The following is a 26,266-nucleotide window of genomic DNA, read 5'->3' on the forward strand; positions in this document are numbered from 1 at the left end:
GATTCTGGTTTTGGCGGGTGTGTATCTGGGATGTTGCCAACTCCATGGGCTTCATCTCCCGCTTCTCTGGGTTTCTGGTGCGAGCTTGTTTCTTCGATATTGCCTTCTTCTCAGGCTCCATCACTCGCATTGCCGAAAGGTATCGGACTTTTGGTTCTTCTTGAGGTGCTATCATTCTCATAGCACTTAGGCGTCGTATGGACCCCATCTGGTATGTGGGCTCCTCATCGCTGCTAGTCTCTTTTGTGGCCTCCTGAACGGACATGGATGACAATCTCTTTTGGATCTTGTCAAGTTCTTCTTTATGCTCGCAATCCCACCATTTGTGTGGACCTCGACAAAGTATGCAGTTTATCGCTCTTGTGTTCGCTGAGGATGCGCCGGCCTTTGAGTTTCCTGAGTTGTGGGAGGGGGTAGATGTTTGTCTCTGGGCATCACCTCCTCCACTTCTTCTATGATATGTATTAATGGTGTTGGCCGATACTCGTGAGCCATTCTCTGTACCCTTTGGAGAGCTTGGAGACGGACTGTTAGAGCGTGTTGACGTCCCACTTGATTCATTCTCGGATTGACGACCCTTCCCGACTGAGTAGTCCATCAATCTCTCAGCAGCACACATAGCAGCAGCGAGGGTATCAATATTCTGCCTCAAAATCTCTCGCCGCGCCCATTCCTTTAACCCGTTGACAAAGTTGAACACACGATCTTTCTCATTCATGTCTGTGATGTCCAACATTATCGCCGAGTATTCCTTAACATAGTCGCGAAGAGAACCCTTCTGACGGCACTCTTGCAACATCATCCGCGCAACAAATGCTGTGTTGACGGGGTAGAATTGTTCTTTGAGTTCCTCTTTGAACTCTGCCCATGTATCAATCTTTATCCTTCCTGCTTCGATATCTGCGTACTTGGTGCGCCACCACAGCTTAGCATCTTCGGACAAGTACATGATGGCAGTATCCACCATCTGATCGTCACTGAGTTGACATATTCGGAAGTACTGCTCCATGTCGAAGAGGAAGTTATCAACTTCTTTAGCGTCTCTAGCACCACTGTAGTCGCGGGGTTTGGGCGGCTTGATCTTCGCTACACCAACACCCAGTGCGTCTCTGCCCACAGCGCGCGTCAAGGTAGCACATTTCTCAAGTGCTTCGTCGGCTTGTCATTGAACAAATTGCAATTGTTCGCGGAGGGCATCTCTATCAGCCATCAATTTCACAATTTGTTCGGCTTGCTCGTGTACAATGACTTGGAGCTCGGCCCATTTGTCCGCCTTCTCCTCGAGCCAAGCGAGCCTTTCTTCTACGAATTCCATCTTCGTGTAGCCCTCCTTGGTGCCTACACGGGTTACTTGCGATGAGGTTTGAGCCTCGGCTCTGATACCAACTGTCACGGTCCGGGAGTTTGGGTCCCGAAACGTGCGGCGCGCTCTAGCCTTTTGGCGGCAAGAACGCTAGCCTTGAGCGGAAGAGGGGCTTGTGAGCACAAAGAAACACAAGCGGGCAATAGAATCTCAGGAGCACTCGCGTCTATCTGGGCGACGGAGTGCGGGTGGTCGGGGCTTGTGACGGCCGATACTTCAAAGCGGGCACAAGCGGGTCCGAACCACGAGTCCTTAGCGCATCAAGTTGGGATGGAGGGGAGCTAATATGCAAGTAAGACACAATATCTATAAAGGTCTAACAACAAACAAGCATAAAAGCAAGGCAACACTTGGTAGAAGGCTTTAAGATTTCATTAATCATTCGCCCTCTAAAGAGCTTAATGTAGTACATGCATAGAATCCCTAGTGAACACTGAACTGACAGTAACACAATAATGGGACATATGGCCTAGAAAACATAAACTAAACTCTAAGAAAGCATCTAAAGGGAAACAAATACATCAAAAGGAGTTGGATTCTAACACAAAGCCACACCTCCCAAGTCCTCCAATAAAATGGTTTGAAGATCCCTCAAGACCGCTTCAAAGAGGGTGAAAGATGGTGTTGCATTCACACCGTAATTCACAAGCCAATCAGCCGCACGATTGGCTTCACGAAAGCAATGAGAAATGACAACTTCCCAGTCTTTACCAGAGATTAGGGCCTTGCACTTACGCAAGATGTCAATAAAAGGGGAGTTGGCAAGGATCTCATCCACCAACATACGCGCCACGACTTCTGAATCAATAGAAAGCTGAATTTTTCGATGCCCACCATCCCAAGCCACTAAAAGACCTCTCATCATAGCCATGAGCTCGGCTTTAGTACAGGAACAAATTCCATAATTTAAGGCAAAGCACTCAAACAACTCACCACTACATCCTCTAATTATACCACCAGCACCCGTAGCCCCAGGGTTCCCCTTCGATGCACCATCCGTATTCAATTTAACCCACCCTACACTTGGAGTTACCCATCGAATATAGATCAATTCCCATTTGCACTTCCCTTCTTGTTGAACCATTATAGTTCTACTCTCTATGACCTTTTTAATTAAGCCAACTCTAGAAAATATAAACATAATCTGGTCCATGGGAATGTTAGGCTCCGAATTGAAAGATATCTCGTTTCTCCATCTCCATAGCCACCAGCATGTAACTGCAAACACTCTCGGCCATTCTTCCCCCCTAGTTGAATCTCCACTCGCAATATTTTCCAGCAGCCAGTTTGCAAAAGGTGTCACGCCATCATTACCATTGTCTCGAACCCCTAGCTTCCACCAAACAACTTTTGCTGCAGGGCACTCCCGCACAATATGCTCTGTAGATTCAAATAGAGCAATTTTAATGAGACAGATGAAATATGAATTTAAAAGATGGTATTGAGCTGTGGATGAATGTTTAGGCATCTTAGACACTTAATATTATGTCAATCTATAATAGAAAGAGAACACTTTTTTAGTTTTCATTTTCAAAATCGATGTAATATAATTAAATACTCAAGATCAATTAAAGCTTTATAAATAATTAATATTCATACTTCTAGAATCTTATATGTCATTTTTAAGACTACATATATTAGTAAATCTTCAATTTGTGCATGCACATTTCTAAATAATCTAATTAAAAATAGGAAAGATTACTAAGTACTCTTTTGAGTACAAAAATATACGGAGTAAAAACAAAGGTCATAAAATATAACTTTGAAACTTGAATGATTCTTGGTTGTCGCCTTAAACCAATGCACAACTAACATGAGTAATTAAGGCCATAATCGTGAGGATTAGTGGGTATAATGATTAAAGATGGGTCATCCCCAAATCATAAGTGACCATATTTAAAGAAGCATAATTATGAATTAGTAATTTAAGATCCCTAAAAATTCTCTAATTAAAGAGTAAGGATGCCCCTACTCTTGGACTCATGTCTCTATAATATGGAGGAAATTAAAATATTATAGAGACATGAGTCCAAGAGTAGGGGCATCCTTACTCTTTAATTAGAGAATTTTTAAAAAATAATGAAAATAATGCAAGTGCCTCGTTTTGCATAACAAAAATGTATAGATTTGTGGGAAATCGTAAAAACGAGACACTTACGTTATTTTTTTTGCTAATTTCGAGCTCAATTCGGAACCCTAAGGACTAAAATGACCCCTAAAACCTTAACCGAAGATTTTTCGACATGTAAACCGATGAAAAAGTTGAATCGGGCTGTAATTTACTATTTATACGAACTTTTAGGCTGCAATTTGCAATTTTTTTTTTGAATGGCTGTAATTTGCAAAATACGAACTTTAAATAAATGCAATTTGTAAATTTTCCAATATCTTAGCACCTTTCTTTTTCAAAAACAAAGGCTTATAACAAAGCAGGTTTTTTTCTCCATTGGTGAAGATTATTGGTCCCCATGTATTTCGTCTTGCCTTCTCGTCCTTGGCATTTCAAAACCCTTTGGATTTAGGCTCCGGGTGTGAAATTGTTTGGTAAACTTCTCTGGCCATAATATGTAGGGGTTGTTCTTTTCAGCTTAATTTTAATTCAGTTCAGTTTAGTTTAGTTTTAATCAGTTTTGTTTTTAATTTTCTTCTCTCGTAAAGAATTCATTTTAACTCTATTCGGTTCACTTAGCTCCTATCAGTTCACTTCAATTGTTTTCAGTAAATCAAAACAAACCCGTAGTAGTATGAATGTATGATACAAATGCTTATGAAGTACTCCATACTCTCTCCGTTTTAAATACTTGCGTCATTTTTCCATGCACGGAATTTTAGGAGAAATTGGATAAAGTCGTAAAATATGGTAGTGGGATAGGTGGAAGTTTATCTAACCTAGTGGACCCACTATGATCATATTTTATTATTTTCATATTCTCTCTCCTCCAATTCTCTCCACTACTTTTGTTTTTTTTTTTACAATTTTTTGTTGTTCTACTTACCCCACTACCTCCATATTTTAATACTTTTCTAATTTCTCCTAAAATTCCGCGTATGGAGAAGTGGAACAAGTATTTAAAAACGGAGGGAGTAAAAAACAGAAGTAGTTGAGACTTGAGAGAATTGGAAGAGAGAGAATATGAAATTTATAAAATATGATTTATATTGAGTCCACTAGTTGAGAGAAATGAATTAAATATTGTAAAAAATTTTCAAATAAGAAAAAGAGCAAGTATTTAAATATAACCAAATATAAAAAGTGGAGCAAATTTTTAAAAAACGATAGGACTAAGAGGAGTATTATCTTATGGGTGTCCTTGAGATTTAATAGGTCTTTGAATTGGGTTTCACGGTCTCTTAGTATCAGGTTTTGGCTTTGATTGCTCCGTTTTGGTTGTGGTTTTCAATTGAGGTGATGAGGTCAAGTTCATAATAATCATGTCAGTATATGGTTATTGTTAGTTTGAACAAAAGAAGTACGAAATTATTAAATTAAAGTGATTTTCTTACGTGTTTTTATTTCTTATTAAGTGGAATATGCTGATGATTTTTTTTTTTTTTTTAGAAAATGACGATGTTTAGTTGTCTAAGGAATTTTGTCTATTAAAGGTACACAAAGTTATACTTTGTATGTGGCTAGCAACGTGTTGTGGTCACTTCACATAGTCACATATAAAGCAATTAATTAAGTAATAGGGGTTACAGTGATGAGCAAATAAGATTACATTAACGTATGTAAGTTACTTAAATGGGAAAAAGGGGTTACTTTATTAAAAAAAGGTGGAATTATTCTTTGATTTTTTAAAACAAAAGAATAAGAGTTATTCAAATGGACAAATGGAGTTACTTATTTCTAAATTACTTGATTTCACTTGTATAATGAATTTTTGAGTTACTTTTATGAACTACAGAGGGTTACTCTTACGAAAAAATGAGATTACTCATACATATAAATAAATATTACCCTTATAAATCAATGTGGTCACACCGTATGACTAGCTATATACAAAACTTAGTTACAGGTGAGTTTCTCATGAGTCATGACCTAAAATAGGTAATAAATAATGAGATACTTTTTGGTGAGTAAATAAACAATGGCTGAACTGAGTAAGGGTACTTTGAAGAGTTCGTGAAGACTTTCAAGGTTATATAATGAGATGTGGTGTACTTTGAAGGTGATAGATAACTAGATACTCCACATTTATTTGGAGAATAATACAAAAATGTTTGTCCTCTTTTTTAATTGGCAATTTAAAAAGGTCTAATTACTTCATAGTTAATTTAATAAGTACTTCGTAATTAAGTTGGTCAACTTCTAACTTCTTAAGGGTCTACTTGTTTCATTTTTCTTAACATTTTTTAACCTTATTAAAGAAAAAATACAAGTAAGTTTGAAAAAAAAGCTATTTTTACACACAATTTCCAATTATTAAATAAGTTCATATAAATTAAGATGAATCAACACAAATCTCAGTGTATTTATAATACTACCTCTGATTTTTTTTAGTTACAACTTTGGAATATTTTATATCTCATAAATAATATCCCAAAGTTGCAACTAAAAAAAATCGAAGGTAGTAATAATAATCATAATAATACATTAATTATAAAGTTAAAAAAAAATAAAAAAAAAAGAAAAAAGATGAGCCAAACTATACTGAACTTTTAAAGTTAAAAAAAATGAATACGGAGTAATTCCAATTTAACCCACCAAAATTTCACGCCATTGTTCTACAACACTCATGCATTAGGTATTGAAATTGAAAATGTTTGCTACAAAAAAAAAAAAAAAAAAAAAAAAAAAAAAAAAAGTTTAAATTTTTTATTTTCCACTATCTAATTCCAAGCTCATAGGCAAGAGAAAATCCAAAAAAGAAAGAAAAGGCAAGTTTGGATGTCAAACATTAACTAATGTAAGCCCAACTTCTCCCACACATGAAAAACACCCGTGTCGCCTTCGCCGCTCTCACGCTTTCTTTCCAATTATTTTAACCTTATTCACACTCTACTCTTTATTGCCAAACACTTCCTTTGCTTACATCTTTTTTACGAGTATGGTTTTATAAATGTTTTTGTTTTTATAAGATAAAATACTTGTATATTGACATTATAGTTGCTCCAATTGTTACGGCATCATGTAGTGGCACTAATGTATGCAGTGTTGCAGTGCGATGGAAGTGATTTTAAGCTAGGTGACCACCATGCTTTACGTGGTTTGGTGACTTGGGAGTAGTTGCCTAGTGCTATCTACCGTGTTAACTTTAGGTCTTAAGTAATGTGAAGTGTATTATTGTATGCACTTGCTAAATACTCCCGTTTCAAAGTTTACATGATTATGTGCAGAGCATGTGAATAGTTAAATGTGAAGGGATGCATAGGAAGTAACATTGATACATTTGATTGCAAAATGGATAGACTTTATGCCAAAAGAAGGCGAGGGAGGTCGCAAAGTTTGTATAATATAATTCGAAGTAAATAGCTAATAAAGTTGCAAGCCACTAGATTTGTCTTATATGTATCTGTTTAAGTCTATCGCTTTTTTGGCATGTGTCCTCTTTAACTAAAATAAATCAAACACTTGACTCTATGTTTCAGACACATATACCCATGTTCAAAGTGTAGATGTATCTAATACATATTCAACATGCGATGCACTTGTTAACGTCGAGTCCATGTTTTTTTAAGTGGTTCATAATACTTGTTATTATACATGCATATAAACAAAGTTATAGCTTATAAGGAGAAAAGCTAGAGGGCACATTTTAGCATACTAGTTTAGTAATTTCCCTTTTAAAACCAGAAGTATTAAGAAATTCTAGCATTTTTAGGGGGGAGGCGTTTAGTTCGTCACAAAGTGGTATGAGTTTAGAATCAGGAATAAAATTAAATTAGTTTGGGGTTGAAACTTGTTAATACCTTGTGTTTAGCCGTTGTTTAGGAATATAAATTTCCTTTTTATTTGATACCTAGAGGTGTGGTATGAGCCATACCCATCTTCCTCCTTGGGTTTGAGGAATGAGTTTAGAAATTAGTTTTTTCTTAAACAAACAATAGGTGGGTTTTACTCATTCTAACCCCATATGTCATACCTAAAACTTATGAACCAAACGCCCCCTTAGGCTTGAAAACTTGTCATTCCTTGAAAAAAGGGCAGGGCTTGAAAACTTGTCAAAAGAAACGTATAATTATTTCCTTATAATAGTTTAAAATCTCATATTACATAGCAAAAGAAAAAAGAAAAAAAAAAACAGCTTAGGTAGGAAATATACAAATAGGGGTAATGATATATGTAGTCCTTAGGGCTATAAACATCAAATATTTTCTAAAATGGAATCAAGTTACGAATTCATGACAAAATCATGCATAGATAGGTGTTATTAATGTTAATTTATCATCAATATTTCTTTTTTAGCTTCAGGTTTATCATTTTCCTACATAAAATATTTTGACAATTTTTCATATGTAAAAGGGAGATACTGTAATACTTATTTGTAACTCTTACTCTAACATAATTTAGACGTTTTAGTATTATTTTCTTTTGTGCTTCGAATCTTTTTTTAGGAATTTGACCATTACCACTAGTTGTTATTTATTCCTCCGTAATAACCAAACAAAAATCGTAAGCTATTACATTGTTTACCACACTTCGACAAACCTCTTACCCACACATGTTGAATGCTTAAGTTGCTAGCATGAACATAAACAAGCTTAACTGAATTAAAGATAGCTTGAGTCATTAGCTCGACCTCTATAAAAACATGAAAAAACTTAAATCGAATCAAAGGTATATCTCCTACACAATCAAATTTAGGTGCGCTGAAACCATCTCATTACATTCAACAATTACATCTTTTGCATTGCGATAGTCATCTTCATGCCTAACAAAATTGCTTTTGCTTATGTTGCATTCACCTATGGCAACACAAAGTGTTGACACTCAATATCTTATAAATTTTTTTATTTATGTTTTTAGTGAAATGAGACTTTAATTTGAAAACAAACAATGAACATATACTATGTATGAAGTCAAATTAGCCATAATAGTAAATCCAAAATTAGTTCTATAAAAAAGTAAAACCCTTTTCCCAAAATTACTCCTCAACAGCTTCTACTTGTGGTAAATTCAGATTACCCCCTCATGTCACTTCAATTTTGATGTAGCCTCGTTCAAATTTTCAACCTTGATAAACTCAAACAAACTCCCCCACCTTCAACTTTTTTTCACTTAATTCAAATTAACCCTCAAACCTCACCCCTTCTTTGCCAGCTTTTCCAGTTGAAAAAACAAAACACACTCACCCCCACTTCAATTATTTATCCCCTTCTTTCTCTCTCTTATAACCTTCTTTTTCAGTCTCTCTGTTTTCCCCTGTTTTTTCCCTTCTTTCTTCTGCACTACCAAAAATGCCAAACAAATACCCATAAAATCTCCTTTTCTCACTATCTCTCCTCCATTCCCACATTCCTTCTTTCTCTCTCTAAAAAACCCACAAATTTCTTCCCAAAAATCCCCCAAAAAACCCCAAAAAAAACAGAGCAAAAGCAGAGTAAAACAGAGCAAAAACAGAGCAAAAATGGAAGCATCTTCACCAAAAACTCAACTACCCATTTCAACCCCATCACCAAACCCACAAAAACTCCCAACAAAAAGAAACTTAATCTCCTCTTTAATGGAAGCAACAACTCTTCGTTCTCCTTCTTTCAAAGAAGACACTTATTTTCTCTCTAATCTCAAATCTTCTGAGAAGAAATCTCTCAATGAGCTGAAATCCAAGCTTTCATCTTCACAATCCAATCAAAACCCATCAATGTGGAACATTCCTCTTCTCGCCGAAGACGAGAAGGCGGATGTAATCCTCCTGAAGTTCCTCCGAGCGAGGGACTTCAAGGTAAACGAAGCGTTTTCAATGCTCGAGAAATCGCTACAATGGCGGAAAGAGTTCAAAGCAGATGGTGTAGTTGAAGAAGAATTAGGGTTCAAGGAATTAGAAGGATTAGTTGCTTATATGCATGGATTTGATAGAGAAGGTCACCCTGTTTGTTACAATGCTTATGGTGTGTTTAAAGATAAAGAAATGTATGAAAGAATTTTTGGGGATGATGAAAAACTAGAGAAATTTTTGAGATGGAGAGTTCAAGTTCTTGAAAGAGGGATTAAATTGCTTCATTTTAAACCTGGTGGTGTTAATTCTATTATTCAAGTTACTGATTTAAAAGATATGCCTAAAAGAGAACTTAGGGTTGCTTCTAATCAGATTCTATCTCTTTTTCAAGATAATTACCCTGAAATGGTTGCACGCAAGGTAAAGGGCAATGATGTAGACGGGATTTGATTTCGTGTTTCCGTTTTTTTATGTGTTGTTTCTAACAATTGTGTGTTATTTTTTGTGTGTAGATTTTCATCAATGTGCCATGGTATTTTAGCTTGTTGTACTCAATGTTCAGCCCATTTTTAACTCAAAGAACTAAGAGCAAGTTTGTGATTGCTAAGGAAGGCAATGTTGCTGAAACACTATACAAGTAAGCACATTAATTAAATATTAATTTTAATTAATTAATTCCCTTGATTTAATTGTTAATTTGATATTAAATGCATATTAATTTTTGAGTAAATTATAAAAGTGCCCATTTAGATGTGTTTAATTTTTTTTTTTTTTAATGTGTGATACTGTGATTAGTGGGTGTTTGATAGGGTTTTGTGTGGCAAAAAGGACATTTCATCTGAATTTTTGCTTACTTTTTTCATGTTTGCCTGAACTTAAAACTTCTTTGTTTCTTTTCTTTGTCTTTTTTTGATGATATTTGAAAAGGGTAATCTCATTTCCTGTGATCATGTTTCCCTGTGTTTGCTTTCTTGTGTTGTCTTTTTCTCACTTCACTTTTGAATTTTTGAATATGCAATGCAAGTGTACTAAATTATTCTACTGATATTTCTTTAATTTCAAAAAGAGTATCTTAAATCATTAGTACTGTTGGTCTTATCTTTATGTTAGGAATTATACTATCTGCTACCTCCATTTCGTAATGATGTTAACACTTTAGTTTTACACGCGTGCTAATGATGATAACATCAATTTAATATGTAATGGAGGTTGTATAACGATTATACTAAATTCGATTACAGTAATACATAAATAGCATTGCTATACACAATGTTAATTTTTGAAATGGCTATAAGTTGTAATCAAGCTGATAATTGGGTTTGAATCTATTTTTGTATACAATGTATCTAGGTTCATAAGGCCAGAGGATGTACCAGTTCAGTATGGAGGACTGAGTCGACCGGGCGATCTCCAGAATGGCCCGGCGAAACCGGCCTCCGAGTTCACTGTCAAAGGGGGTGAAAAGGTTAATATTCAGATTGAGGGCATTGAGGTTAGATTTCCTCTTTTCCTAGCAAGTATGCAGTTTTTTCTGTTTTGATTTGGTGTCCAATGCATTGTTGTGCCTCACAAATTGAGGGAAGCATTAATTAGAAGTTAATTTTGCACCAAAAATAAGCTAAGCGAATTGTGAGGTGAAAAACATTCTATTGTAAATTAACTACTTTTGATTGTAAAGACCTTCAACAAGAAAACAATTCAAATTTTAGGAATTATTTTTACTTGCACAATTGGCATATTGCATTATTGAGTATGATTCAAGGACTAGAATTATTGGATATTTGGCTGATTTATTGTCAGAAATTCCCGTAATGTGGGGTTAGTTCTGGTCAAGTTTGAAATCAAATTTAGAACTAACATTAAGGCATGTAAATGAATTTATGAAATTAGATTGATAAGGGATTAATGGTTGTGTGATGTGTCCTACTTGTCTTTATGATGCTTAAGATCAATGTCAACATTTTAGTTATAATGAAGACGCATTAATTGTTTTTGTAATAGGTGGGTGCAACAATTACATGGGACTTGGTCGTTGGAGGTTGGGACTTGGAGTATAGCGCGGAGTTCATCCCGAATGCCCAAGATGGCTACACCCTTGCAGTGGAGAAGCCGAAGAAACTCAACCCCTCAGACGATGCCATCCACAACTCGTTCTTGGCAAAAGAGGCCGGGAAACTTGTGTTGTCTGTGGACAACACCACATCACGGAAGAGGAAGGTAGCTGCCTATCGCTATGTTGTCCGCAAATCTACACTGGCCTAGTGTGATCCCTAGTGTAAAATAACCCAAGTGTCCTAGAATATTTAGGTTTTGGTGGAGTTGTTTTGTTTGTTTGAGGTTATTAACTAATAGCAGTACTGCTTATATAAAATTAACTAATGTAGTTTTGTATGGCTATGCCTATGAATTTATATCAATGCTATAAAGTGGTAGTATTATTATAGTTTTAACTTGGCGCAATTGTATACTAGGTGTATTAATCTACTCGTAGATGCTTGTATTATCATTTTTGGGGAGTTGATTTTTTGAAATCGACAATCCTTGGCTTCTAATTGCGTGTCTAGGATCTTGTTTGAGGTTTGTGTGTGTGAAATTGTGAAATCTCTTTGTTCAATCATAGTGAACATTATTCATTGACTACATTTGATTATCGATAATATATTGTAAAAATCGTTTTGCTTTGTTATACTCAACATGGGTAGAGTGTAGATTTAAGATGGCGAGAAAAAGAAAATAAATTCATAAAAGCCAAAAAAATAAAAAAAAAATGAATCAACTTGGCTGGGTGAGCTTATAACTTGTATCTATGATTCTAGGCTGGTAATGGTTTATCGTCTAACTGGGTACCTGTATAGTCATTGTAGATTAACTACCCTCAAGGCTTGTTTGAGGATAACTGCTTCGATGTTAGAGTCAGTTTTTGGATGATAAGAGTATAAAGGTGGTTTAAGAGTGTTTAGGTTAAGAAAATCGTACCTTTGAAGTGAAATATATTAGGTTAATTGGTGTCATGTGTCGTTTCACATAATTGTCTTGTCAAGTGGGTGGGGAGTTCATGCGGCCGGAAGCAGGTCTCCACGTATGGGCAATGGGCCGATATTGGTCATGATCCACATGCAAAGGTCCAACCCGGTGACCTAATGTATATCGGTGTTGGTACCATCCCTTACAAAAGTAACATCAACATTGGATAATAATTGTAAGTATATGATTATCAAATTTGTGCACAAGGATTAAGTATTTATGAAGAGAGATACAAATTGTTTTTTGACAAATAATTTTGGGTTCTTTATGCTTTTGGGTCAGGTTCAAGTCAAGTCAATTCGAGTTTCTGGCTTGTTTGAGTCAACAAATAACCGAGTTGGATCGGATTCAAGTCAGGTCGATTCAGGTTTTGAATATGTTTGAGTCAATAGATAATCAAGTTGGGTCAAGTTTCGAGTTGAGTGAATTAGGTCTTTTTAGATTGTGTCATTTCGAATTGAGTCAAAACTTCCAGTTATGTTTAGATCAGGTAAGTTCGAATTAAGTCATTTCGAGTCGAGTCAACCTTAGGGCCTGTTCTCTTCGGCTTAATTTCAGTTCAGTTCAGGTCCAATCGGTTCAGTTCAGCTCTTAATTTCCTTCTCTCATAAACAATTCATTTCAGTTCAGTTCAGTTCCAATCAGTTTAGTAAATCAGAACAGGCCCTTAGAACATTTAAGTATTTCGGATAAGAATAAAATAAATTGGGTCATTTCGAGATTAAACATGATTGATGATTCAAAATAATACTCAAAATATGCAATGAATACACTAAGGGCCAGTTCTGATTGACTGAACTGAGTTGAATTGAACTGAACTGAATATTTTATAAGATAAGGAAATTAAGAATTGAACTCAAAATAATCTGAAGAGAACAAGCCCTAACATATCATAAAATAAAAATTTACAAAAATTGAGCCAGTTTATTTGGGTTTTTTTTTTTGGGTCTTAGAATTATAATCATTTCAGGTCATTTCGAGTATCAAATAATTTCGGTTTGAGTCACTCGACCATCAAGTTCACTCGATTCTATAAAATTGGGTTAAAATCGACTCAGATTACTTTGGGTATCAATTCAAAAGCGGGTTAGCTCCACTTTTAATTGGGTCTGATTTCATTTAGGTTCACTTTGGGTAATCAAACAAGTTCAAAACTTAGCTGACACTTTTTTTTTTTTTTGGTTGAAAACTTAGCTGACACATTTTTAAACAATCAAAATTTATTAATGTGACAATTAATTACAAACAGGGTGAATCAATAACGCGAACAGGGAATTAATCATGCCTATATACGAAGTATAAGACTATAGCATATAGGGAAACACAGAAGGTACTAAATTAGGGGAATGCTGAGATAATTTCCGGTGAAAGTGGGTTTTTACCATAAACATGCAAGTGTGAATGAGGATAGGGGATAGTAAGGAGCAGCAAATTGACTAGTTTGTCTAAGTTATGATGTTGATGTTACAAAAAAGTTATTTGATTCTTTCTTTCTTAAATCGGGTTAATAATTTGATGGGGAATTCCAATGCACTGCCGAAAGTGGGCCACTTTTCAGCTGCGATAGGCCAAGCCAAGTCCTACCTTAAGGTAGCGTGTGCAGAAGGCCTTTTACTATGGCTCGTCAAAGAAGTGCTGTACAAACTGAGCATAGCTGAAGTCTGAGGATTTTTTTACTCAAAAATTCTGATACTTGAAAATTTTGATGTTTGTGAATTCAAAATATGAATATAGTTGTGTCGAATTCTGATTGAACGATAAAATTTGGCTTGACATTGAGTTGGATGGTGGAACAATCCGAGAACTATGTTTATTTGGCACGATACGAAAATAGCACGACTTGACACAAACATAGAAGTGTTGTACTTGTAATAACAAGTTGTGGAGCGTTTGATTTAATTGATTTTATGAGTACGCATATTATGTTATAAAAAAGTGGACAAAACACGACCTTGCAAGGATATTCTAAAGGATGGATCGTGATGTTAAGAGTGGCCAACCCAACATAGCATGGGCACATCATTTCGTCTCAAGCTTGGGTTGTGCGGTTGTGTCTAGCTAAGTTTTAAGAATGGTCGTGCCTAGCTAAGTTTCAAGTATGGTTGTGCCTAGCTAAATTTTGTCTCAAACTTGGGTTGTGCGGTTGACCGGTTGTGCTTGCCTTATAACCATAGTGACACATTCAAATTTCATTTTATCCTCCAACATTATCGTTGTTACTAATTCTTACCAACATTTCTCACTGTAACGTTTAGGGATGGCAACGGGTCGGATTCGGAGCGGATTATGCTAAATCCGACTCCGATCCGACAGTGAGTCGGAGGCTAAATCCGACATCCGACTCCGACTCCGACATCCGACTCCGAGACTCCGAATCCGATCCGACTTAAAAATTCGACATCCGACTCCGATCCGACCCGAATCCGAGTTTCTTTTATTTTTTGATTTTTAGGTTTTTTTTAAAAAAAAATACTAAATCAACAATTTCCAAATTCCACTAAAAAACAGTATTAATGAAAATTCAAAGTACAACAAAGAAAATATTACACAGTACATTGTCAGTACTTGTGAAATTGTCTACATTAGAACAATAATATCATAAAAATTCATAATAAATTACAAGTGCAATACAATTATACAAAACAACCAAGTTCATTCCTCCATGGCTCCATGCAACTCTTGAAGACTTCAATTCTTTAACATCAAGTTCACTGTGAAACTAACCAAGATAAAAAAAAATGAATTAGTAACATAATTACATAATATATTATTTTTAATTAATTAACCAATCAAAAACATATAAAATTCACCTTTGTTCATTATTCCTCATCAACTTCCACATCTTCATCTTCATAAATTAAAGCTAATTCTAGCTCAATCTTTGTAGTATCTAAAAATCATATAAAAAGATACATTAGTATTATAAATTGACCAAAAAAAACTTTAATTAATGAAATACCTTTCAATAGTGAACGCCTCCAACTTTGAAGACACATCAAAGCTTCAACGGTTTCCGGTAGAAGTCTACTACGATGGGGTCCAATGACCCTCCCACTTGTGCTAAATGAACTTTCGGAAGCAACGGTGGAAATGGGTATCGCAAGAATATCTCTAGCAATCTTAGCAAGGGTGGGAAACCTATGTGACTCCGCATTCCACCAAGCCAAAAGACTAAACTTACTCTCGTCAACTACAAGCCTCTCCTCTAACAAGTAAGTTTCCACCTCACATTTTTTAGTCCTCTTAGGAGGTTGTTGCGAAACATGTCTTGCCCACAACCCCTCAACTTCATCAAATTCATCCATGGGCCTCTTACCATTCACATTAACAATGGAAGAAGTTACACTAAAAGGAGTGTCATCATAACTTGCATCCATCTCATAATCATGAACTAAATCAACCAACAATCTTTTCACCCTATCACATTCCATCTCAAAACAATCACCATACACAAGTCTATAATAAAAAGTCACAATATCCAATTTTCTTCTAGGATCCAAAACCGAAGCAACCGACAACATTACATTAATCACATTCCAATATTTATCAAACTTAACAATCATTTTTGAAGCCATAGATTCAATCACCTTATTCCCACAACAAACCCATTTTCTCAAAGCAAGTAAAATTTCACACACTTTTTCAAAGTACAAATTGGCCGTTGGATATTTTCTTCCCGAAAAAGCCTCCGTTGCCCTTTTAAATAGTGCTAACCTTTCACATATCTCACTAGCCATTTTCCAATCTTCTTTACTAGGTAGTTTAAATTTATTCCTTCCACTTTTGCTCACCTTTGAATCCAACCTAGTAAATGCATCTTTATACAAAAGGGCTATTTGCAACATATCATAACATGAATTCCATCTTGTCTTACAATCTAAAGTCAATTTCTTAGTGATAGGAATTCTACAATAATTACAAGCATCCTCAAACTTCTCATACCTTTTTGGTGTTGAAACACAAAAGGCAACAACACTACGAACTTTCTCAATTGCACCACTAATCATTTCCAACCCATCACCCACAATCAAGTTCAATATATGTGCACAACAACGCATATGCAAATACGAACCACCCATAATAAGCTTGCTAGAGTTAAGTTTTTCACGCAAAACATCTACTACGGCATCATTAGTTGTACAATTGTCAAGTGTAATGGTGGATACCTTTTCATCTATATTGAAACTCTTCAAACATTCTACCAATGCCTTGCTAATTGATTCCTTGTTGTGTGGGCATGGCACATACAAAAACCTATCAAACACAATCAAGTTACATACATATTAATTATATATTCAATTAAATGTAAGTTCAAACAAAAATATAAAACTATTAAATTACCTAATGATAAGTTCACGCAAAACCCAATCATCATCAATGTAATGTGCCGTCACCGCCATATACCCTTTCCTTTGATTGCTACTACTCCACATATCGGTGGTAATAGCAATCCTAGAATCATTCTCCGCAAACAACCTCATTAACTTTGATCTTTCTTCCTTGTAATCTCGTAGAATATCCGCTTTAACGGTATTCCTAGAGATTACCTTGAAATCCGGGTTCAAACTACTTACAAATCTTCTAAACCCAACATGCTCAACAATGGCAAGTGGGTACTCATGTAATATAATCATATTCACCAACTCGGACCTTGACACTTGAGCATTAAACTTAAATTTTCCAATCCCTAAGGAAGGAGATCCACTTTTACTTGACATAGCTAGTAAAATTTGTTGTTTCACATCCATAGTATTTTTTATTTTCATACATCTCTTTATGTGATCCCTTAAATGTGTAGTACCACTCTTTCCTCCACCAACAAAAAGTTTCTTACAACCTTTACACTTTGCCTTGTCTTCTCCATTCACCTTAATTTGGTCAAAGTGTTTCCAAACAATTGAAGTTAGCTTCCTTCCCTTAACACCTATAATTTCGTCATCATCTTGAGTCATTTCTTCATCATTAACCTTTGTTGATTGTTTTGTAGTCACATTAGTAGGTTCTTTTACATAAGAGGATGGATCAACAAACCCCTCATCATCATCATATCCATTAGTAGGAGTAGATGAAACTTCTTCCATACCTAAATGCAAAATTAAATTGGGGATAAAAATCAATAATTTAACACACAACCAAAAATTTAACAAACAAAAGAATTGAAAATCCACAAGTAGAAGAACAAACAAAAAATATCCTTTTTAAAAATTGCATAGAGACAAACACTAAACTGAAGAGGATTAGAAAGAATAGGGAAAATAAAATGAAATCCAAAACAGGCTAGTCTAAAAGATTCTTCATCGCCATTCTGGCACGTCCAAAACATGCCCTTTTTAAGAAATTTAATTATTGGCCTTCTCTCATTTTTTAAAGATGGTTCCCAATTGTTCACCTCTCCCAGCTTGTCCATTTGCAGCTAGTTCACAAGCCAAAAGTTTATCCTTTGCCATGCTCAGCTTCAATTCAGATACCATCCATCTCATACCCCATACATCCCCCTCGGGCCTCAGCATTTGCAATAGCATTCAGAGCAATTAAGAGTGTATACTAGTACAGAATCCAAAATTCAAAATTCGAGCAGAAAAACAAACCAAAATTCAAGCAGAATACACAATCCGAAATTCGAGCAGAATACACAAGTAACACAACCAAAAATTCAAGCAGAATAAAAAAAAATCAAAAAAATCGAGCACAATACACAACCAAAAATCGAGCAGAATAAAAAAAGAATTCAAAAAAATTCGAGCATAATACACAACCAAAAATCGAGCAAAATAAATTAAAAATCAAAAAAAAATCAAGCAAACTATTCGGTGTAACTAAATATTCGAGCAAACAATACACATAATCGAGCAAATCATCAAGCAAACAACACATTTAATCGAGCAAATAATTCGGTTTCAGAATATAAAAAAAATTAAAAAAAATGAAAATATACTTGACTTGTTGACGGTGCTGCGTTGCATCGGTCTGCGGGAGCGCCGGAGCGGTGACGAGTAGGTGGTTGACGTGGAGACGCGCCGCCGTGAAGAGCTATGTGGAGTATTGGAGTGGGCTGTGGCTGGCTGAGTGGCTGCGTGAAAGACTGAAGTGAGAGTGAGAAATTGAGAATGTGGAGTAATGGAGTGGGTTGTGGCTGCGTGAAATTGTGAAAGAAAGTGTGAGGAGTGATCTAGGGTTTTTAGACAAAAGACCACTTAGACTACAAAATTAGAATTAGATATTTTAATTTGAAAAAAATACATAATTTGTTCATTTAAATCTAACTTTTACATAAAAAAGAATGTCTTATACTTTACACATTACAAATATTAATTGTGTAACAAGAACATAATTTTAAAATTGTGTAACTAAATTATTATGTCATTATATATCAAATTGGTCTAATATTCAAAAAAAAAAAAATTGGTCTAATAAAGTATGGAGTAATAGTCATTAGAGATTTAGAGGTAAGGTTTAAGAATAGATCTCGTGAATCAAGGTAGTCCACATTGTTGAAAACTATCCTAATCAACTATTGATCGATCAACATTATACTTCGTTGATTGAGTGATCGACTTTATAGATATAAAATAGAATTAGTAACCGTGAATTAGTAAAAAGTTTATAATTTTGACCGATTAACAATGTTTGTGTTATTGTAATATACTGCGTAGTTAATTGTTTGGAATAAAGATCAATTAACATTATACTTCGCTGATTGAGTGATTGACTTTATAAATATAATAGTGAATTAATAGCTTTAACTATGTTTGTGTAACTATGAATTAGTAAAAAGTTTAGAATTTAGACCGATTGAGTGTGCTATTGACTTACTATGAATTACTAAAAAAAGTTTAAACATTTGATCAAGACTAAACTATGAATCGATTAACATTATATTCCATTGATGGAGTGATTGACTTTATAGATATAAAGTACAATTAATAATTATAAATAGTTTGTGTTACTATGAATTAGTAAATGTTTAAAACTTTTGATCAAGATATTCAAGAATTAACTATTGAGTATTGATTGGTCTCTGTTGATTGAGCACATGATTGACTTTATAGATATAAAGCTGAATTAATAACTTTAAAGATATATCACATATATGTTTATGTTTATGTTTTTGTGAATTAGTGATTGACTTTATAGATATAAAGTTGAATTAATAACTTAAAGATATATCACATATATGTTTATGTTTATGTTTATGTTTTTGTGAATTAGTAAAAACTTAAAGTTTTAAATATTGATTTTTTTTATAAAAAAATTAAAATATAAGGGACACACCAGGAAGGCGGGAAATGACACGTGTCATTGTTGGTGTGTCTTTTAGTATATAATGTGACGCAACTAAATTGTGTTTATACTGTTTGACGGCTTGACGCAACTAAATTGTGTCATTGTTGGTGTGTCTTTTAGACTTTTAGTATACTATCGATTGATGATTGATGAATCATATAATGTGAGTATGTGACGCAACTAAATTGTGTTTATACTGTTGATTCGTAACAATAAAGAGGTATTACAATAAATTAATTATATCCCTTCAAAATATATATATATATATATATATATATATATGTATATATATATATATATATATATATATAAGTTAGAGTACACAATTACACAAATCCCAAAAAAAATTGTATATAAGTCGGAGTCGGAGTCGGATTACGGGTCGGATTATCTCGGAGTCGGAGTCGGAGTCGGACATCCGCCGGAGTCGGATTTTTTTCTCGGATTTTTTTTAGGATCCGACTCCGACCCTCCTCCGATTCGGATTCGGATTATTTTATCGGAGTCGAACTCGGATTAATTTTTTCTCGGACTCGGAGCGGATTTTTTGCCTCGGATCGGGGCGGAGTAGGGTCGGATCCGGATTGAATTGCCATCCCTAGTAACGTTTCTTCTCCTGAGTTAATTTGATCATGAAATCCCTTTTATTGATAGAACCTAAAAAACTATTCTTGTTAATTCTTCTTTAACATACATTATCGAACTAATTTGAAATAATTCGAAATTGTGCATAAAACAACTTATATGCTCTTAACTTATTTTTATCTTAACTTAAAGATAAGATAAAATAAGTTAATATAAGATGAAACGAATATGCCTTAAGTTCTATTTGTTGCATTTGTTCTATAGCTTTGTTTTGGCCAAATAATACATTTCTACTGTACTTACTACTCCCAATCTACCATTATTTTAACTCCATATGTAAATGGTTGATGTAACTTCCAATTAATGAATTTCAGGGACTTGAATTTCCTATGTATAAATATTTTTATTTTATGAAAAAAAAGCATCTTAGTGAGCATAAAAAAAAAAGAGACAAGAAAGGGTAGGAAATGGAGGGGTGCAGAAGCTGAAGGGAGCATTAGTTGCAAATGGGGGTGTTTCATTTATGTAATGTAGGAGAGAGTGACGTTCAAGCAATGGCTTTTCAGTTATGGTCTTTTTACTTACCATGTGCTACTTACATACGTTATACTATTGATTATTGAAGAATGATTAGTACAAAGTACAAATTATTCCATAACATTTATGCCATGCTACATTAGGCTTTACAAAATTACAAGTGCTATGAATAATGTTATATGCAAAGCAATTATATTGATAGCTAACTCAAATACGTAGTATATATATACAAATTTTTATGTGACTGGTCACGCTGTGTGACCCAAATTACTTTCAGGAGTAACTCTTGACTGATCGAGTAATCTCTGACCGACCAAGTAACCCCGACCACACAGTGTGGCTAGCTACACAGAAAACGCGCTGATCAAGATTTTATAATGTATGGTGTGTTTTATTTAATTTCAATCAACTTAAACAACTTTACTTAGCTTAAGTTTAACTTAAACTATTTGAAGTATTGAATTTAAGATCCAAACCCTCTTAGAAATTTAACCAATCCCATATTCTTAAAAGAGCTACCCTATATTGAATCAAAACATACATATGCGTTTTTTATAACCTTATATGTAAGTTCTCTTTTTCAATAAACTACTTTCTTCGGGAGTCTACAACTCCAACTTACTTACCTAAGAACTATAGATTAAGGTTTTCAATACACTACTTTCTCCATTGGGTTCTATTTTCTTAGACTTGTTTTTGTTTGACATTAAAAGTAATTCATGAATGATCTACACCATGTTGATGCATATTTGGATTGCTCTAAACATTACTCTCTTGGGATCAATATAGAGTGTAGTTCACCAATATTGTTTCTAGAGTGGTAAACTAGTCTATTTTAATTAGTACATCAAGCACCCTATACAAACCCCAAAAAAACGCATTACAATATAATAAAAAGTTTTTAATATTCTCTCCAAATTTCCTTCCCTTAAAAGCTTTACAAGCTAATCTTATAAGTCCATAACTTTGATATAAAGATATTAAACAGTTTTCCAATGTTTTTATAATGTTCAAAAGTTATTGAATTGCTCTTCCATTGTTATAAAAAGTGCTAAAAAGAACAAGTTATGCACACAAAAATGTGAACTTTTGGGAAAATGTAGGATTATGTATTTATGTACAATGATTTCATCCACCTACCATGCTTCCACACCAAAATTCTATGCAAAAATATACTTGTATACACACATCAACTATCAAACGATGTTATGGGCTTTGCAACTTTTTTCCCCACTTGCTTTTAGAGGTGATGAAATCTTAAGCAAGAGGCTTGAAAGTGGGTCTATTACTTGTAAACAAACTGAGATTTGAATGACCTTATGGGCCTTGTATTCTTGGGCCCACTTTTGTAGAGGAAGAGAAAAAAAAGTTTCACCATGTATTAAGGAGATTTTATTGGGTTCAAAGGAAATAAAAAAAAAAAGAAAAAAAAAAAAAGAGATTTTACTGTCAGGTTATATATAATGCATCCCTAAGCTGAATAAATGTTAGGTTGTAATTTGGTTCCTGAGTCTGGTATTTTGGCTACATATGTAAGTTAATTAGCAGAATGCAAAGATAGAATGATTGCAAGGTATTCAGGAGCTAAAACCAGTGTGATTTCAAAACTTACAAGATTTAATACAGCAAATACATTGAACTGCTGTATAAAATATTTGTATAACTACGTTTTGTACACCAAAAAGATCCTGTACCAGTATAATTGCTTGCCAATGCCTTTCCTGCTGAGGTTGGATTAGAGAATGCTAACTGCGAGTGCTCAAGAACATAGTCTGTAGAGAAGCTTTTCCTGCATGAATATTTAACATCAGAATAAAGATTTAAATACTACTAATATATGATTAACCAACAAAAGCAAAGTGATGAAAAATACTGAATGGCAGATTTATGCTGCACTAAAAAACATAAACAGTCTCCCCAATAACTCCCCTATCACACATATTATGGTAGTTAGCCTCGCCAGACTAATTTATGAAGCTGCAGGGTAATTCTGGGATTGATGAACCTTGAAAGCAATATAACATCAGAATGATTATGAAATAGAGTGATAGTCAGTCAGTTATTAGTTGATTTAAGGAGTCGAAACACAGAGTCCTGCTGTTGCTTACAAAATTCTACCAGCAAGAGAAGCCAGGCAGTACAAGACTAAAGAGATTATGTCTTTAGGTGCTTTAGTGGGTGGGTGACTATCGGAGTTTGTTCATTACAGAACCTGTTGCAATGATTGTATTACTATCAGAAAGCATGCGAGAAATAAAGGCAACCGAGTCAAGGATCTTATGGCCATCAATTGTTTCAAAATAGTTGAGACTTTAGGCTCTTAGATAGCGTACATGGTAGCATGCAATGAGGATTTATAAATGATGTTTTGGGAATCATCACGAAGAATTCTTACTACAAGAACTTATGAGCTTCTGTCACATGTCCTATCTAGCTGAATGACAACCAGCATCTAAAAATATAGTTTTATTACACAGAGAAGATGAGAGGATGAGACATTAATTAAAGAAGTGATAATTTGAAGTAGCTAAGTACACGCAGTAGCAAACTTTACAGACTACATATCACCAACTCAGCAAACCAAACCCTCGTCCTGAGTGCACCCAAAAGGCCACAATGACAAGCTACTCTACAAAAGTCACGGCAAGTCGGCAATCTCATCCTTACAGATTCATATACCAATGCAAAAAGGGTATGATGAAGACAGTCAGATGCTGTACTATTGCCTTACTTTTGCAGCAATCCAATGACATAACTAAAATTCTGTTTGGTGAGCTTTTAAGAAGGGAAAGGGAGGAAAATGGATCCCTTGTTGGCTCGTTCCCTCCAACCTTTCTTTCTACTTCCGTATTTCTGCTGCAAACAAGGGAAAACGAATCCCTGACTTATACATCACTGCCCTTAGTCACAGACTCACAGTCATACCTTCAAAGAGCATGCCAAGGCCGGGCAGCAGGGCAGAAGGAGCACAAGGAGTTCTATTAGCCATGATGCAAATCTGACACTTGCATGATGTTAAAGTTATGGTTTTATTCTTTTTTTTCTAAAATCATACTGTAATAGTTAACATGAGAAAAGGCCTACTGCAACCGAATCACCTATGTTCAGTAAAATATGCAATTTGCATTCACTAACACTCTAGAATCTAGATTATCATTGCACCAAGAAACCACCTTAATAATCAAACATATACAATCTAACAGTAAAGTGCATAGTTAAAAATTCCATCAATGCCATAATGATATTTTTTAGCATCTGTTCAAGCCCTTCAAGGTTTTAAGCTTCCAAAGTAAATTAGTAACTCATTAACCAGACCATCTGCCTTGATTAAAACAGCTCCAAGGTACCTCATCCGGATTCCAGATTCTTGCAGTAATAAAATTATTCTATCCACAGTAGTACACCTAAGCACCTAAGCCCCCAGGTACATTCGATTCCAGAAACCATATTCACCATTCACGTCCTAAATAAATAGCTACTGGTTGTCATCTCATAAAGACATATTAGAATACATGGTTTCGTCTTGTTTTCTATGGCATTTTAAATCCCGCAAAAGTAAAAAGTATTCACAACTTTGCCAAAAAACTTCACTCAAGCAGAATCATTATCATTGCAATGTGAATGACTACTGTCTCTACAAACCTAATTTGTATCCCTCTTCTTTTCTGCATAGGCATGTGTAAATAAACTATAACAAGGAGTCGCAGACAGTTAGCATTATGTGTTCATGGCTCCATGCTGAAAAATTATGGCAATAATAAAAAATAAATATAAATAAATAAAAAACAAATAAAAAACAAATAAAAAACATGACTCTATTTACATAACTATCATTAGTAACAACTTTCTTGCCATTAATTAAATCAGTCTATATTCTCATTCACGGAAATTCATACACAACCATATGTAAAGTTAAAAATGTTGGAAGAGCTAGGTTACCTCACAGCATCTAACAAGTGAGTTGCAATATGTTTTCTTCGATTTGATGGACTGACCCAAATAGCTCTAATGCCACAAGAGGTTGGTGTAGCCTCCTCTTCACAGACAATCGATCCAAGTAAGTTAGAATCCATAGCCTCTGGGCTCTTATGGGTAGAGCCTTTCCTAGAAACTTCCCTTTGAAAGCATATTGTACCAAACTGTAATGTCTTTGCTTTAGCTATTACTTCTTTCCCACTAGCACTATCTGATATTTTTTGCACGGAGTCTGAAAGGAGCTTGTGTGCCGTGCTTATTGGCTCCACTATTATACAGCCCGCGACTCTTTGTGAGGATATAAACAAATACACCTGCAACAACCATTCAGCAAAGGCTAAATTCAATAATCATCCCATACGGAACAACTTCCGAAACACAAAACGCAATGAAAAGTCTGATAACTCCAACATATCAATACAAACCTGACAAAGCTCATGGAAAATCCACCCATCACCAAGTTCAATCTCCATCATTTTCACAACTTCTTGTACCTAAAACATAACAATATCCCAACAAAAAGCTAAATTTACTGCACAATCATCTCAATCTTGTCCACAAACAAAAAAAAATCACCAACAAAGAAACACCAGTTATTTTTAGAGCAAAATGAAATACGATCTCAACCTTCTTCTTTTGAGCCGGAGGATCACAATTCGAAACAACTACGATACGATCCCTTTCAAGAGCTGGTAAATAAATCAATCGCTCTTGGCGCCAGCCCTGTAAACCAATACAACAATTCAATCAAATACGAATCGAAAAAAAAAATAAAAAAGGATTATTGAAAAAAAGGGCTAAAATTATGCAAATCTCACCTTAAATGGGATTCCATGAGTATAATTCTTATGAAATGCAGTATGAACCTTCTCATCAGTTTCATCTCCTTTAGTATACTGAATCCCACAAATTTTACAAGTATGAAGAAGAAAATCAGACTGACCCAATTCCAAATGAAATTGGGCATACTTTCTCTTCTTATTCAAATTCTTTCCTTTCAATTTCTCACTCCTTTCAATTTGCTCTTCGAAACTTTCTTCCCCAATTAACCCATTACTTGTTGATTCTTCAACCCTAAATTATAGGGCCATAATATTAAATTTGGAACAAATTAACGATCTGGGTATGAATAAAGTTTGATTAATTGAAGTTGTAAATGCATAATTTAGGGAAATAATTGAAGTACCTGGTGGGTTGGCGAGTGTATTTGATTCGAATTTCTGGAAATTTTGGTGCCCTAATTCCGTCAAATAAATCATCAGAATTTGCAGATGGAGGAGGATTTGATGAGTGTTTGAAGAATGAGTCAATCTTTTTCTGCATTTCTTCCGATACTTCTAAACTAGAAATCAATTTCTTGCAAAATTCTGATTGAGTTCGGATTTTGCTGAATGTGCAGATTAGTTTGGATCTTCAGTTCCCTCCATTTTGGGGTATAAAAAAAAATATGTTTTCGCGCCAAAACGTTCAATTTTTTTTGGAGTGTTGTATGACTTGTATCTTGGCGCGACTCCCAATCCCCCATAAACCTTAAGAGGGCCTGTTCTTATTTACTCAACTGAATTGAACTGAATTGATTGAAGCTGAGCTGAACTGAATTGAGCCGAATGAATTATTTATG

General features: G+C 34.7%; 2 protein-coding genes across 2 annotated transcripts; one reads left to right on the forward strand and one right to left on the reverse strand.

The window, feature by feature from the left end:
• The first annotated feature begins 8,638 nt into the window (after positions 1 to 8,638).
• LOC145568954 (patellin-6-like) lies at positions 8,639 to 11,690 on the forward strand. The gene is made up of 4 exons (XM_081628333.1): positions 8,639 to 9,660; positions 9,753 to 9,877; positions 10,591 to 10,732; positions 11,242 to 11,690. The coding sequence occupies exons 1-4, from the start codon at positions 8,932 to 8,934 to the stop codon at positions 11,500 to 11,502; spliced, it is 1,257 nt and encodes a 418-aa protein (XP_081484459.1). The 5' UTR covers positions 8,639 to 8,931; the 3' UTR covers positions 11,503 to 11,690.
• A 10,597-nt stretch (positions 11,691 to 22,287) lies between these two features.
• On the reverse strand, positions 22,288 to 26,027 carry LOC145566692 (protein CHROMOSOME TRANSMISSION FIDELITY 7-like). The gene is made up of 6 exons (XM_081626030.1): positions 25,832 to 26,027; positions 25,464 to 25,719; positions 25,273 to 25,368; positions 25,071 to 25,139; positions 24,610 to 24,959; positions 22,288 to 22,459 (listed from the first exon to the last, which is right to left on the reverse strand). Exons 1-6 carry the CDS (start codon positions 25,966 to 25,968, stop codon positions 22,288 to 22,290), a joined length of 1,080 nt encoding a protein of 359 aa, XP_081482156.1. The 5' UTR covers positions 25,969 to 26,027.
• Positions 26,028 to 26,266: the final 239 nt, after the last annotated feature.

The sequence above is a fragment of the Chenopodium album genome, chromosome 11, assembly GCF_948465745.1.
Source record: "Chenopodium album chromosome 11, dcCheAlbu1.1, whole genome shotgun sequence".
Taxonomy (NCBI): domain Eukaryota; kingdom Viridiplantae; phylum Streptophyta; class Magnoliopsida; order Caryophyllales; family Amaranthaceae; genus Chenopodium; species Chenopodium album.

Coding starts and splice junctions, on each gene's coding strand:
- LOC145568954 (XM_081628333.1), top strand. CDS start 8,932: ATGGAAGCATCTTCACCAAAAACTCAACTACCCATTTCAACCCCATCA. Junction 9,878..10,590: donor GTTGCTGAAACACTATACAA/GTAAGCACATTA, acceptor CAATGTATCTAG/GTTCATAAGGCCAGAGGATG. Junction 10,733..11,241: donor TTCAGATTGAGGGCATTGAG/GTTAGATTTCCT, acceptor TTTTTGTAATAG/GTGGGTGCAACAATTACATG.
- LOC145566692 (XM_081626030.1), bottom strand. CDS start 25,968: ATGCAGAAAAAGATTGACTCATTCTTCAAACACTCATCAAATCCTCCT. Junction 25,720..25,831: donor TACACTCGCCAACCCACCAG/GTACTTCAATTA, acceptor CCTATAATTTAG/GGTTGAAGAATCAACAAGTA. Junction 22,460..24,609: donor CACTTGTTAGATGCTGTGAG/GTAACCTAGCTC, acceptor ATATTCATGCAG/GAAAAGCTTCTCTACAGACT.